At 38.0% G+C, this 16,828-nt stretch overlaps 1 protein-coding gene across 2 annotated transcripts in view; it reads right to left on the bottom strand.

Annotated features, from left to right (window-relative positions):
- atl (atlastin GTPase) overlaps positions 1-16,828 on the bottom strand; it is a 412,469-nt gene that overhangs the window by 133,068 nt on the left and 262,573 nt on the right. For both annotated transcript variants that reach the window (XM_067140332.2, XM_067140333.2), the window contains exon 6: positions 9,988-10,137. In XM_067140332.2, coding sequence (XP_066996433.1) covers positions 9,988-10,137 — 150 coding nt within the window. The remainder of the gene's footprint in view (positions 1-9,987; positions 10,138-16,828) is intronic.

The raw sequence follows: 16,828 nt of genomic DNA, 5'->3' as shown, positions 1-16,828 counted from the left end.
AAACAAATAGCAAAAGATTTCCCTGTACGCAGCATCTACCTTTCCTAGGATCATACAGCCTTCGACATCCCTGCACTTCTCCTTCAGCCATTCTTCCTTAGCTACCTTCCACTTTATGTCCACTTCATTCTTTAATTGCCTGTATTCTTTTCTGCCCTCTTCATTTCTAGCATTCTTATATTTTCGTCGTTCATCAATCAGGTCTAGTATCCCACGAGTTATCCACTGATACTTAGTTGATCTTTTCTTCCTTCCTAACATTTCTTCAGCAGCCCTTACTGACTTCATTCTTCATTACTATCCACTCTTCCTCTATTGTGTTTCCTTCAGCCTTTTCATTTAGTCCTTGAGCAACATGTTCCTTGAAACAATCCCTCACACTCTTTTCATTCAAGTTGTCTAGATCCCATCACCGTCCATTCCTTCCTTCCTTCAATTTCTTCAATTTCTTCAACTTCAGATGGCATTTCATGACCAACAAGTTGTGGTCAGAGTCCACGTCTGCTTCTGGGAACTTTTATTATAATTTGGATCCACCTTATTCAATACATAAAAAACTGTTGTTTAGATGAAATCACAACATATATTTCAATCAGAACTAGTTTCGATGCCCTTTTTACGTCATCATCAGCTGATACAGGTTCTTGGAAAAAATTCTGGCAATCGCATAAGTTTATCTACGTCAAATTGAACACAATTTAAAACCATATTAACAGCCTAAAACTGTGTTACAATTATACTGTTTCAAAGAACCTATATCAGCTGATGATGATGCATAAAGGCGTCGAAACTAGTTCTGATTGAAATATATGTTGTAATTTCATCTAAACAACAGTTTTTTATGTATTGAATAAGGTGGATCAAAATTATAATAAAAGTTACAAACAATGAAATTTATTAATTTAACTGCTTCTGGGAAAGTTTTGCCATCCAACACCTTTCTCCTATCTCTTAGTTTTTCCATTTTTCCCAACCGTAATTTTGCCACCACAACTCTATGGTTCCCATCAAATGTTTCTCCTGATAAAGCTGTCACATCCATCAAGTTCCTGTGATTCGTCCTTTCTACCAAAAAGTAGTCAATTACCGACTTTGTTCTTCTGTCACCCCACCCATATCTCATAATTTTCCTGCCGTTTTTCTTTCGGAACCACGTATTTCGAACTATCAGTCCATTCCTTTCACTGAAGTCCACTAGTTCCTCTCCAAGATTCTTTTTCCCATATCCATAAGGTCCAATGACTTCTTCATTTCCTTGTCACTCGTTTCCGACCCGTGCATTCAGATCTCCCATAATAACCACTTCCACATCTGAAACTTCTCTTTTTACTTTCTCCAAGAATCCTTCAATATCTTCTCCCCTGTTTCCTGTCTCTGGTGCATGCACTTGTATGAAGTCCATCACTTCATTCCTCATCTTTAGTCTAATCTTCATTATTCTGTCCCTCACACATACTACCACTTCAACAAAGTCCTCCAATTGCTTCGAAATGATTAGTCCCACTCCGTTTATTGCCTCTTGGCCACCACTCGAGTATGTGTATCTTTTCCTTAATTCCTTCCGTTACCCTTCAATTTCATTTCACTCAGCCCCATCATTTCCACCTCCTCTCCTTCTCCATGAAGTCTAATACTACCTCTGCCTTTCCTGCCAGGCTCATAAAGAGTTATTACGCCTATCTTAATATTGGTTACCGCACACCCATTTCTCACAGTTCCCCCTGTATGCTGAGAACTGCACGTTGCATGCAGGGGACACCCTAACCTTTTCCGATGCTAATTTACTAGTACTATATCATGTATAGGCTATTATTATGATGGGGTCGCCAGTCCCAAGGGAATTTTATACCTACTGCTAGGTGTTATTTTAGGCCGCACCTCTGGAGTACAGATGCTACAAGTTTCCCTCTTCCACCATCGATGCCATACCAAAGTCCACCTTCTCCGCCACTGATGCCGTTGGGGTCATCACCCTTACCCTGGGCTTGGGCCGTTCGTTATTTGTGACCCCTGGAGAGAGAGTGTCCCTGTATTTTAAAACCCCCAGGAACTGGGCTGCCTGTTGGTCCGCGGGTTGTATTGGGTATTTTAACCAGTCCTACTGAATTGTAGGGTCCCCCTTTCTGCCACCTGGGGACGCGCCCTCTAGGGGTTGACAGGCTCCCCGAGGGATTTTGTATGTAATTTTTGTAAATAAAAATACCTCTAGGCGTCGGTTAGTGGGTTGAGGAGAAGGGTTGGTGTCAGGAGGCTTGTAGTGAGGTTGCGCGTGAGTAACTTGCGCACAGCACTCCAATCTAAAAGATCCTTGCTCAAGAGTAGCAACTCTGAATCGCTAGTACATTCTCGCGTAACAGGTTGCCACTATTATATGCTACAGCTTTAAAACTTTACAAGCTAGAACAAAATGAAGTTAGGCCTACAGGGGTCTATACCACGCATGGAGGTCGGCAGCATGTGAAGAAAAGGAGGTCTATACAACGTATGGAGGTCGGCATCAAGAGGTTAAACAAAGAACCACCAATTGACAGCTGCGCAACTTGGTCTTTAATGTTGCCCCAAACCAGCTCAATTGCATTGAGATGTGGATGGTAGAGCAGTATGCATGAAGGAATGTAGTCATAGCTGTGAATGATATAGACTTAAAATACTTCTTCATAAAGAATTCATTGGACTAATTTGATGAGTTTAGCCTTACTCTTCACAGCATCAAATGAAACTCAATGTTTCTCTAAAAACTATCTGCTCCAGTGTAGGATTCATTTAGAATGCTGGTTGGTTAAGAAATTTATTTCAAAGTTATTTAGGAAAATGTTTCCTATTATACCTGGTAATGACAAGCCCATGGTCAACCCTTCTCTTTAACAAGTAACAATAGATTTTGTCGTTGAATCTAAAACTGTTTCGATTTAAGGTTGTGTACTTATGTAGATGATGTAATCTATATATATATTAAAGAAGAGTTTTGTCTGTACATTGCTCAGAATTCATAAAGGATGGTATTTCTGTATTGGTCATGTCCACAGTAACAAGGAAATGCAATTTTTACTTTTCCGTAATTTCTGTCTGTCTGTCTGTACACGCATCACGATAAAATGGCTGAAGAGAATTTCATGAAAATCGGTATGAAAAGTCAGGGGATGAACCACTACAATCTAGGCTATAAATCATTTTACTCACACTGGGTGAAATGGTAGTTTAGGGGAAGGCCTAAAATTGAATTCTCAAATATTTATATTATTAGTGGTCCTATCGATAAATACTACATAACTAAAGTTACACAGAATTAAATTTCTGATCATTTATGTCTTATACATTTTTACCATACCGGCTATGATAACACAGCTATTCATGACTCTGTATTTTTTTTCCGAAGTCCACATCAACGCCAAGCCATGAGAAAATGGGTGAACAGAGCTTAATGAAAATTGGTATATAGAGTCGGGGAAGAAGGAAATATAGTCGAAGCTATAAACAACTTTACTGACCCTGGATAAAATGGTAGTTTAGGGGTGGGCACCTAAATTTGAATTTTTTAAATACCTATGTTATTGGTCCTATTGGTAAGTGCTACATAACAAAAGTTATAGAGAATACAATTTCCGATCATTTATGTTTTATTCAGTTTTACCCTACCGACTATGATAGTAGTATTTGAGAGTCGGAAGAAAACTAAATGTGAAGGCCTACAATATCGAAAGCGCTTAACATTGATCAACAGTAACATTACATTGACCATTGTTTGTTGTTTGTTGTAATGTTCTTTGCCTCTTATGGTGCCCTCAGCTCCGATAGATGGGATTACTGTTGCGTACGGAGTATAACAGCCTGACTGAATATTGGCACGAAATACCTGGGGAGTTAGGAATTGCATGCTAAAGAAAAAAGTTTTCTATGGTTCATACATTTCCTGATACTGCTGGTACGTAACACACTGGTTCATCATAGTATTAGACTTATTCGATCCCTACTCTGACGTGCTCTTTTGAATGAACAGTGTGCACATTTGGCAGAGGTTCACTTAGTAATAGTAGCATGACCTGGTCTAGAATTACAATTCAGGCCTATTCCAAATTCTAGCACCACAATTCACTAAATAATTCAAAATTCAACCCTGAAAAGAGTCGTTTCTTAAGAAAAGTGTCTTCCTCTTCACTCTTATTAAATTCTACATTCATTTTATTCCAAATTAGCAGTGAAGAGGGGTTTTCTCCTCTGGCTTGGAGGCAAAATTTGCCTCCAAGTCAGATTTTTTCGCCGCCAGTGTAGTGAAACGAGATTTTCCGACATAAAAGGGCATAGATTTGCCCTGGGTCTCTGCACTATTCGATCCCCCACCCAACCGAAAAAATACGAAGAGTATTCACGGATCAATGCTGTCTGCAGCTTGGTCATTCCAGCTCTGGAACTTTGAACTGTTAGATCGGCACCGCAGTACTGTTCGTTAAAAGTGAGAAAATGCGTGGTTTTCCATTTGATCGAGTATTTCATATTGTTTTAATCGCGCCATTCCTACTGACATCATTGTAATGACCTATGTTCATTTCACTTGGGAAAACCACTAAGACAATCTTTCTGAGGCTGTAAAAAAAGCACATGGAGAGTTAGTGTCTGCCATTATAATGAAAACTCCCTAACCTGACTGTGACTAATGGTAGGCAAGCGGACCTACCATTACAATGAAAATTCTCTATCCCAGTCTTCGTATGAGAAAAGACGTTTGGTGACTTCTCCGTAGCGTTTCTAGGGTAACGTTAAGAGCTATGCAATATAATACAATCTTGCTCACAAGGCGTACACTACCTAACCTAGAATTCCGTATACAATGTAGAATTCCGTAGTGAAGCACGGGTGCATCAGCTAGTATGCTTATATGATAATGATATCACAAACACCACAAGAGTTATTGAACACACTGAACTCCTTACACTAGTCAATCAAATTCACAATGGAACCAGAAACTAACAAAACAATAAAACTTTTAAGACATCACAATCAGTAGGAATGACAACCTGTCATGCAAAATACAGTATTACACCGCATTTACATTCCCAACTTTTACGTTTTCCCGTCTTTTACAACATTTTTTGTTGGTCCCCTGAGATTTCCTATGCTCAGAATGTACTAAAATCCTCAAATTAAAAATGGCATCGCAACTAACCTAAAACGCTTTGAGTAACCATGGCATGATGACCAAATTAAACAACCATGGTCTATAATAACTCTTAGAACTCTCAGTATTGAACTTCCACGTAACCAATGCAGCGCATTCTTTGATATCAGGTGTTTCACACTACGTCCTAAACCTTATTTTCAAATTGGACAATGATAAAGTACCCATTAATCTTTCAAGAAGAAGAAATCCGACAACAAGTTGAATTAACAAAACCGCAAAGGAGAAGATGAAGAAGATATCAGATGTTTGCTCTATTGCTAAGTATAGTATAAGCCACAAGGATTAGACGTTATCAAGTGATTCAGTGTTTGTCTTGCCCAAATTCGTTATTTCACGTTTATTGTTTCACATTTGCATTTGTTGTTGGAGTTGTTAAAAGTTACTGTCGCTGATTCGTCACATTTACTGTATTTTTGGTTTTTGTTACTTTTTTGTTCTTGTTATGCGAGTCGAGCGGTCAGAGTGAATTGCCGCGATCTTCCTTTCCTGTTGTGTGCATTTGTTAATCCTTCTTTGTTATCGCTTTATTGTTTTCCTGCTAATAATGGAAAAAAAGAAGGAAAGAAAACCTTTCACTATGGATGAAAAGTTCGAATAACTTATTAGAAAAGGTTGATTCGTACCGCTTGGCACGCGAATTGCAGCTTCCTCTATCCTTGCTTAATACAATTGTGAAAAACAGAGGAAGCATTACATCAAGTGCTTCAGATTGCGGACCAAACTCCAAAAAAGGAAGTATGCGTCATACTGCAAATACGAGAAAATGGGAAAAAATTGTAAAAAGTTGGTTTGAAACTTCAAGAACCGCAGGCATTCCAATATAAAACTATTTGTGGGGAATCTAATGCAGTTAGTGATGAAACTGTGGAAGAATGGATCAATATAAGATTGCAGGAGCTGACCAAGGATTATGAACCTAGGAACATTTTTAACCTAGATGAAACTGGACTGTTTTTCAGTGTGTTGCCCAGCAAGACTTTGGCATTCAAAGGAGATAAATGCCATGTTGGAAAACACAGCAAGAAGAGGCTCACAGTGATGTTGGGAGCCAATGCTAATGGCTCTGAGAAGCTTCACCCCTATGTGATAGGGAAATCTAAAAAGCCTCGTTGCTTCAAGAATGTGCAATCATTACCTACTGCCTACGATGCCAACCATAAAGCTTGGATGACCTCAGATATTTTCCGACAGCAGTGAACTGCTCTGGATTCAAAAATGGGTGCGCAAAATAGGATGATCCTTCTTTTCATTGACCATTCTCCTGCACATCCTGTGGATGTTAATTTGAGGAATGTGCAGTTAGAATTTCTGCCTGCTAACTGCACAAGCAAGCTACAACCTATGGATTAAGGGGTTATTCACTCCTTTAAGTCACTTTGTAGGAAGAACCTGGTGCAGCAAATTTTATTCCTTATGGATGCTGGAAAGGATCCATCATTTAAAGTTTCAATCCTGGATGCGCTTCACTTCATTGCTAAGTCTTAGAAAGCCGTGAAGCGGACTACCATCTCAAATTGTTTCTTGAAAGCAGGATTTTCAAGAATCATGCCAATCTCAGCTGCCAGAAGAAGAAGAAGAAGAAGACGACCTGCCACCTGATGTATGGAGAATGTTGCAGTCAGACTGCCTTACTGAAGATTTTCTTCGGGTAGATGATTCTGTGATCACTGCAGAGGAAACAAGTGTGGAGGAGTTGGTTGCTGAGCAAACAGGAGCCGAGTCTCAAACCAGTGACAGTGATGAAGCACAGGAAGACCGAGAAGTGATGCTTACCAGTTCTGTAGAGGGGGTGAAAATAATTTTCATAACCTTTATGAGCTTGAAAAACAAACAGAGGTCATAAGAAATAAGAAGTGTAAACAGACATCGATTCTGGACTATTTGATTGTGTAGTTTTCCACCTGGAATAAATTTGTGTTAATGTTGTAAATACAGGTACAATAGTAGCAATTAAAATGTTTCATTCAGAGAAAATATTGCATTTTAGATAATTCTATAGCCATTCTAAGAAAGGAACTACTGTAATAAAAGAATATATTACACAAATGTTTAACCACCTACCGGTAACCTTCTCCTGGGCAAAGGATGAGCAGAATTACAAAGGCAGTGTAGTCAACAGTTAATACAGTACAGTAATTAACTTACATGGACCTTTATTTGAGGTAAGTACAGTAAATCCATTGAGACTGAAATACTCTTTAAATTGATAAGATGCATTTGTGTAACATTTACCTCCTTTTCCAGAGCATTTTTATATTACCTGAACAAGTTGTTTCCCACGATTTACACTTTCCCCCCTTTTACACCAATATTCCTTGGTCCCTTGAAAAGTATAAAAGAGGGGTAATACTGTATACAGAAAGCCCATTCAGACGTTGCACGCTACTGACAATGAATCGAACTACCCATACACACACGAAATAGCAGGACTGATTACAGGGATACACACAGCAATTTCCATACCAATGAGCAAAACAGATTTCAAAGAAGAAATTCAAACAATAAAACATACAACAGAAAACAACCACCTTCCTGACACAGTAGATAAACTGTTAAATAACAAAGGAAAAACACCAGAACAACCACACATGAAAGAGAAAAATACACTGTCCTGAACTATGTGAACAAGAACACAAACAATACAGTCGACATTCAGCCTTCAGAGAGCACAGGACAGTTCAGCCCATTTCATCAACATGGAACTAAAAATGTTAACACATCAAAAATAAAAGCAAATCGTTGAATAGTAAAGAAGCAATCAAAATTTACATTGCAGAAAAAGCTATGAACACATTTAAAAAATTCCCCTCTGCGCCCTACTTAACTTCTGAACAATATTTTACACTTTTTGCATTAGTGCTTAATGTATCCCACAGGAGGCTACTCTGACTTAAATGTCTGGAATGTGGGTTAGGATATTCTTATCTGTAGCATATTCTCTGAATTTACACAATGTCTTTCACCACTCAAGACTGATGATGATGATGATGCTTGTTGTTTTAAGGGGCCTAACATCGAAGGTCATCGGCCCCTAATGGTACGAATGAAATAACAAAAATTTCAAAGGCATCCACTGACCAAAATAAAAATAAAATATGGCATGAAGAATGAATGGATGGACAGGAACTCAAACAAAACACAAAACAAACAAACAAAGACCAGTGGATCGGACTCAATACAGATCGAAAATAACATTATTACTGACCAAGGAACCACTTATAAAGCACAATGATGCTTGGTGTCTAAAGGGGGTGCAAAATCCACGTCGAAGGCCCCACAGAATGGTACATGTCGCGAGTAAAATAGAACCATGGTATGTGTCATGTTGGGGTATTAATCAGAAGTAGCGAAGACTCACGGTGTTCCACAAAAGATGGTACTACTCACAAGTATTGCAATACGTACAAGTAACGCAGACCTATGGTGTGTCTCACACAATGGTCCAACTCAGAGTCAACGCAAACCGAGAAGGTTCCCCACCTAGGTGTACTAAACACGGGCGCCGGTATTCCCGTGGTGTTCCACACATAGTGGGTACTAATCACAGGCAACGCAGACCCACGGTGCTGCTCATATAGTGGTACAACTCACAGGCTACGCCCAGACCCGCGGTGTTGCTCACATGGGTACGACGCACGGGTACTAGAATCCACCAGGCCAGGCTTTTACTGCTACTAATCACAAACCTATTTCGTACCTAATTTCGTGGTACTACTCGCAAGTACAGGCAACCTATGGTGTTCCCCGCGTGATGGTATGATTCAAAATTAGTATCATGGTTCTAAATCAGTCAGCCCTTGGTCGCCCCTTTTAGTCGACTCTTACGACAGGCAGGGGATACCGCGGGTGTATTCTACATGTGCGCCCCCCACCCGCAGGGGGTAGTGTGTTTGGTCCGCGAGAGGTATTTTGTTTCCCTCAAGTCCGCCGGCAAGCCGGTTAGGACCCCCCTATCCGCCACCTGGGACGCACCACGTGGGAGTATCACCTCTGCCCCTGCTACGCCTGCGTAGCAGGTTCGTGGCCACTCAAGACTCCTTTTAGGTTATTTACCACTGAAAATAATATCTTACAAGATACTCTAATTAAATTCTATACTTTTATTTCATCAAAATAATTAATGTGCGTTTACTCCGTAATATACAAAAATACATTATGAAATGAAGAAGCAACATCCCCTTCCATCTCCAATGAACAGAATCATTGCCCACAACACTACCCTCACCCCCCTACTTCCCCTCCAGTCACTATAGAACAGACCTCATTACCCACACAATCTTTCCACTCACCCCTCTGCTTAGCTACCAAGGCTGGGCAAGGTCACTGACCACAGTCCAGTTGCAGTTGAAGATGACGGACAATTGATTAGCAATTTAGATAAGTACAGAAACATTTCTATAAGCTATTAAAGTAACAGACTACTAAAATCATGACTTTTTATTACCTGTTTATAATATCACCAACTCTCAAATGTTGACAAGTTTATGCAACATAAACAACATTGTACATATACACTCATGATTTAAACTGATTTGATAGAATCTGAGATGTTCTTGTAGAATGAAACGTGTCATTCTCTGTTTAATAGGGTATTATTTTACAAGGATTAGTGTTTTTGACAGACTGAAAATCTTTAAAGTTACAGTAACTAAGTCGACACTGGAAAATATGGCTTCCTTCTTAACAAATGATTCTACACAAATAATTTTGTCTGTTCACTATAAAGGTATTTCTAAAACAGGCACATAATTTTCAAAGAAATAACTTTTCCATCCCCACCAAACATAAAACAAAGATACAACATACACTACCTGTAATCGCCTATTCAAGATGCACCTCCCACCAGCAGCACCATATTCTGCCTCATATGGAAAACTCCAGTCCCGAACAAGAAATTGAAGTTTTTGAAATGGTTTGTTTTCACAATCCTCTAACGCCAGCCGACCGTATTCAGTGAATAACTGTAAGAAAAAGTACGAAGAAATCACTTTATTAGAACATAAAAAAGTAAAGTGCAGCTGCTTCACACAGAGATGTAATAGTACATAATGTACTAATAACAATCAATTCTTAATAACTCGAACTTAAGTGGGTGGAGATTGATCAGAGTTACGAAAAGCCTGTGTTATCAAAGGGAAATAAGTTGTGTCTAAGAAATGAAAACTAACACCACACACAACCTATGCAGTGGTAATATTATACTGAAATTTAATGAAACAAGATTATCAATACATACCAGTTACTGTAAAACAAACATAAAAAACAACAGACAGGTGTCCTGGAAATATAAAATTGATACAGTACAGTACAAGCTTTCTGCATTAGGTACTTTAATCAGAATCTGATTCAGTATGCCTATTATAGTAGCAGGTGATTATTATGATGATGATGATGATCATCATCATCATTGGTCTGCCACCATGTTCATAGGTTTGAAAAAGCTACCTAGCTTCTTTTATTATAAGTTTTTATGTTGCCTATAAACAATTTTCTCACATGCAGTCTTAAAGTGTCTATTGAATGGCTATAGTTCAGGGTCTGAAGTAGAGCCTATAACACCAATGAGTACAGTAGAAGTCCGATAGAACACGAACCCCGTTATAAAGATAGTTTTTGCCTGTCCCTTCAAAATTCAATAAACGCAACCATCAGTAAACTTTAATGAAACAAAAGCCGATAAAGGCAACTCCACTGTTATTATGAATAAGTCAGATTACATAGAAAAACTAAACAATTCTTCACAAAGAGCTCATTTTCTATAATCAAAAGAGACTCTACACTAAAAATTCAGCATCAGCTTAAACACTAAAAAATGCATCTTGTCTATTTACAGACAAAGAAAGAAAGAAAGAAAGAAATTGATTAATATGAATCCAAGCCTGCCAACTACCAAAGCGCTTCCAAAAATACATAAAACTGTTGTTCCTATCTGACCAATCATTAATTACAGACCCATTCCATTATATAAAATTTCACAGTTCATCCAACATTTCCTCAAAAGAAATGACCATTTTTTATCTGGGAATTCCATTAAGAACACTAAATGAATTGGTTGAAAAACTAAATCATGTTACTTTTCAACCCAACTATTCTCTCTATTCCTTAGACATTGATAAAATGTACCCAAACATCCCGATTTAAAAAATTTGCCCCATTATTCACAACTATCTAAAAAACACAGTGGTTTGAGACCACTAGAAATTCAAGATTTCATCTCTGTTCTAAAAATGGTTTTGAATAACAATTATTTCTCATTTGACAATACCATTTATCAGCAAAATGGGTTAGCTCTGGGATCGCCAGCATCAGGCATCCTAGCTGAAATTTATCTCGGTCATTTAGAACACACCAAAATTAATAATAACAACATCTTTAATAATAATATTTTTTGGACAAGATATGTGGATGACACTCTTATGATCATGAACGAAAGTGCAACTGGCCATCACCACTCTATCCAACCTTAATCACATTGATCCACATATTAAGTTTACACCAGAATCAGAGAATGATTAAAAACTCAATTATTTAGATCTAATGATCATCAGACAACCTGGTTCAATGAGTTATAAAATTTTTAGAAAGCCATCACAAACCACCGAAACAATCCATTAAGATTCCATACATCCACATGCCCATGAATGTGCAGCATAGCATAGGATGGTACCACATGCTTTTAGCATCCTGCTTTCTAAAAAAGAACTTGAAACTAATTAAACACCATTCACAGTACAGCTAAATTTAATGGCTACAGCAGCTACTTTAAACAGAAAATCATTAATAAACACAAACACCAACCTTCAACCAACTTAACAAAAGAAAAAACTCAATTTTTTTTCTAGTTTTATGCTTAACCCTAGAACTGCCAAACGTCGCGCTTGCGACTCAATAGAGTGTCACTAGAATGCCAACGTCGCACGCGCGACGCATAGTACATGCATTCGCTTAACCAGTCATAACATCATTTATCGTTCACTTACGCTATTTTCATAAGTAAGACATTGAAGAGGAGGCTTCAAGTCTTTCATCACACATTCCTCACTAGCCGGAAGTGACTCAGTCAAGGTCAGGGTAGGTATAAATTCAGCTACTCTTTCCTGATCTCCCTGGCGTCTCAGTTGCTATGTGACTTCGCACTCGCTCGCAGTTCCTGTGAGTTTCTGTGAATATCTTTCGTTATCTTTCAACAGATTGAGTTTATTATTAAATTGTTTCTTTTGAAGTGTAAACTTTCATCCTGGATGATGAGCTACGTGATTCAAGTGATATTCCCAAAGTTCTTGAAGATGATTGGGATGCTTCCTCTTCCAGCGATATATTTTCTTTAGCTGATGATTCTTCTGAGAGCGGAGAAGAATATGTTCCAGAATCTGAAGTTGAAAGTGATTCCGATGAAGATAGCAGGTCTGCCGACGTTTCATTGGATGCTACTGTTTCCGTAACACCAAAGTGGTGCAGGGTTTATCCACCCGAACCGGAGTTCGATGTTTCCGGGAAGTTCCGCGTAAGGGATCCTGGCATATTGATCTGTCTGCCCCGAAACAGTCCACCTATTACGTATTTCTACTTGTTCTTTACGGATTTGATTTGGAAGCTCTTGGTAAAAGAAAGTAATGACTATGTGGCGAAAAAAAACAACCTAAAAGACATTCTGGAGAAATGTAGGCCTTTTCACGTATGCGAACCTGGTTTGATGTAACTGTCTCCGAAATTAAAAAGTAAATTGCCATTTTAATAAATATGGGGTGCACCGTGAATGCTATCATAAACTGCATTTCTGGTGGCCTATGAGGCACGGCAGGAAAAGAAAACTCTCCGAGAAAGACTCCCAGTAGTGCTCGGCGGCTGACGGAACTGTGTGCAGCTCGGAAATTTTAATCATTTTGCAATTTTATTTTATTTTTATTTTTGAGAACTTAATATTTTTAAAAACTAGAAGAAATTTTGCATGTTTTGTATATAGTGATTTTTGAAATGAGTGGTTATTTATTAATAATGGTGAACTTGAAAATAGGAAAAACACTTTTTTTTAGTTTTCCAAATTTTTGATCGCCTGATACGCACCGGATATGCAAGTAAATGTCTAATACTTATGTAAGCATCTTAAATAAAGATTTCTGTATAATATGGTGTGCTGCATTCCTAACGTTTCTGCACTAAACGTGCTTAAATTTGTGAAAAACATAAATGTGTAATACATGCAAAAATGGCCTGGCATTTAGGGAAAAACACTCGGCACTTCTAGGGTTGATAATAAACAAGTCTACCAAATTACAAACATACGTATTTAAAAATCAAGACATCAAAATAGTCTTCAAAACTTGTAACAAACACAGATATTTTACACAAAACCAATTCTATTAATCATAGCAATAAGTTCACCAAGTCAGGTGTAAAAATTGTAACGTATATTATGTTCGTCAAACAGGTAGGAGCTTCCATACAAGATACTTAGAGCATGTTAACACCCTGAAATGTAACAGATTTTCGGCTCTGGGACAGCACATGAGTGATACTAACCGTAAGTTCACTAATATCAACCAAGACATGAAAATTCTCGAAGTTATACAAAAAGGCCCCGGCTCAATATTACAGAAAAATGTTTTATCCAACTGGAACAGTTTTTCTTTTTTTTTTCCTTTTTTTTCTTGCTACTGGCTTTGAGTCGCATCGACACAGATAGGTCTTATGGCAACGATGGGAGAAGAAGGGCCTAGGATTTGGAAGGAAGCGGCCATGGCCTTAATTAAGGTACAGCCCCAGCATTTGCCTGGTGTGAAAATGGGAAACCACGGAAAACCATCTTCAGGGCTGCCGACAGTGGGATGCGAACCCACTATCTCCCGGATGCAAACTTTCAACCGCGCGACTCTAACCACACAGCCTCGCCCAGTGGAACAGTTTTTCAATCCTAACTTCAATCTAAATGAAATTTCAGAGAAATCAAAGATTTTATTTGACCTTTTAATTCTTATCTTTAGTAATCATGCCTCAGATAAAAAGAATTCTTCCTTTTATAATCTCTTTGGATTCCCCTCTCAGCAGCAGTCTTTCTTTCCTCATCCATCAGCCCCACCTTAGAAACACCTTCTTTCCTCCCTCCTCCTCCCACTCCATTCTTTCTACCCCTCCCCTCCTCTCCCTATCTACTCCTTTGTTTACAATGCCTGCTTCCTACAGCAAGTCAGTGCTTGTTCCCTATCCACTCCTTTGTTTACATGGCCTGCCTGCTTTCTCTAGCAAGTCGGTGCTTGTTCTACATCAGACATTAGCGGCGAGTCTCATAAATGGTCTTTCTCCTTTTCAATTTATTTTCTGGATATTTATTCTTTCCTAATTCTGGCTGTCATTTTCGAATTTGCTTCTTTGCCTGAGGTCCTAAGTCAACTTAGTAAACGATCACTTAATTTTTAATGTTATATACTGAAATTAAATAAGAATGTGATACACCTCAAATTCAGTGGACAGTTTATATTTTCTCAAGTCTAGTTAAATTTTGGAAAGGCTGTTCCCATGTAAATTTATAGCAAGGAGGTTATCATTTCTCTATGTGCACTTGAAATACGTTTTCATGATACATATTACGATTGGGTTAGGTGACGCTGTTTGAAGAAGAAAACTGGAATGTTTGCCACAGAGGCCTGTGGAGTAGGGTGAGCAAAAAAAAACTCTTAATTCCTTTTTCCAAGTTGTAACACCGCAGAAAGGTTACAAACTGGGGAGAATAAAAATGGGTATAAAAATTAATAAAATTGGTATGTATTTTCCGGTTGCGCATGTGCTCTAAATTTGCCAAAATTTGGAAAAAAAATTTTTTTACAATAATTGTTAACATTTTAAAAATAGCCTCTTGTGTATTAGAACCATAGAAAATAATGTTTAAATATTATTTAAATCCATCAACATCTTCCGGTCGTGCATTTCCTTCAAAGTTAATGGAAATTTGAAAATAAAACTATATACAAATAAAGTAGATCACAGTTCAAGGAGAAAGAAATACTAACAAGTTCCACATTTATTTTTGTTTTATTTATTGAATACAAGCTTAAATGTTCAAAAACAAATTCTTTTCGACTATCAATAATATTTATAAACAATTTTTTAATTTAAAAACAAGTTTTTGTGCAAAGAATCGTAAGTCCAAGAAAATCGTGTAGAACAATTGAACATCACCGTTTTCACTCATTCACTCATACTAAGCCTGCACTTGCCCCTCCAAACAATCCCGCTCTTACATTAACATCGACATGTAATGCTCCGCCCACCTCCACTTCCCCTCAGCATGCTCCTCTTCCTCTATTACATCGTTACAACACGCAAAGCAGGAACTCCAGACAGACCAACGCTGCTAATACAGTAAAATAGATATACATACGGCATATGAGTAAGTACCCACTTTACATGATACACAATTCTTGGACACTAACATACGATTTAAAAACACACATCAAACAAGTCTTTTTTTGTTCTTTTGCAGTATAACCACATTCTATTCATCGATGTTTCACATCTTCAAGAAGGACTACTTACACGTGAATATAAAACAATACCCGTCTAATACTCGGAAAAAACTTGTCTCAAAGCAGCTTCAACCAGCACACTAACGTCTGTTTGCAACGGTTATATCTGATAATATTTTAGACCAATCAAGTTAATGTGGTTAAGATCATAACATTCGCTTTTTCTCTTAGCCAATCTTTTAATGTCGAAATATAAATGAAATTCACCCTCAAGTTTTCAACCATTTTAGTCTTTGGAAAACTTACTTTTATAATGAAGAGGATCCACTTCAGTACCAGACATGTGCCATTTTAGAACTTTATACTGAAAGAAATTTTCTATTAGACAAGATTTTAAATTAGTTTACAGTAATTTTAGCATGTGTTGTATGTCCCAACATCATATTTTATAACCACTATTCTGTAAAGATCATAAGAAACCACAGTTCAATTTTTACAGATCATAAATGTCATTGTCCTTTAAAGAATGTTTGTTTTAAGATTAAATTAATATGGCTGATGACGCCCAGTAAGAAGGGCAAAACATGTCCCCATAATATTCAGATTTTCTATGTCTAATTAACCACATAACGTGGTACTGATTGTATATAACAGGTGGAACAATAAATGTACTTCTTTTGTAAACTGAGTGAGAACACCCTCCAGTTCCGTGAGAAAATTTCTGCATCCGTTGTATCACCTCTCAGCCATGATTCAACTCCTATTACAATATCTGGTAAGTATGTATCTGTCTGGTCATCAGCCCAGAGGCTGGTTGAATCCTCAGATAGCACCACCAAAGTTTATGCGGTTATAAGGAAACCCCAAAAACCAATGGCAGCAACAAAATGAGGCGTACTAGGCAAGATGAGGAGTGAGATAGTTTGCCACTGCTTTCCTCACTGGGTCAGAAAGTACTATTGCAGCACGACTGACTCTATGAGCAGCACCTTTCATAACACTCAAATGCACTAGTCATGCTCTGAATGCCATTACTCAGCACTACCCATACCCCAGCAACTTCCATATTGTCACAGCCATGGATGTTGACTAGGACTTTTGTGGAAGCTACACTTTACTCTGGCCTGTGCCAAGAGATGGATGCAAAAGTACTGTATCCATCAAGAAATGACAGCGTATCTATTAAATTACT

This window comes from Anabrus simplex, chromosome 2 (genome assembly GCF_040414725.1).
Source record: "Anabrus simplex isolate iqAnaSimp1 chromosome 2, ASM4041472v1, whole genome shotgun sequence".
Classification (NCBI taxonomy): domain Eukaryota; kingdom Metazoa; phylum Arthropoda; class Insecta; order Orthoptera; family Tettigoniidae; genus Anabrus; species Anabrus simplex.
The sequence above is the reverse complement of the archived record's forward strand: the minus strand, read 5'-3'. Positions and strand labels throughout refer to the sequence as shown.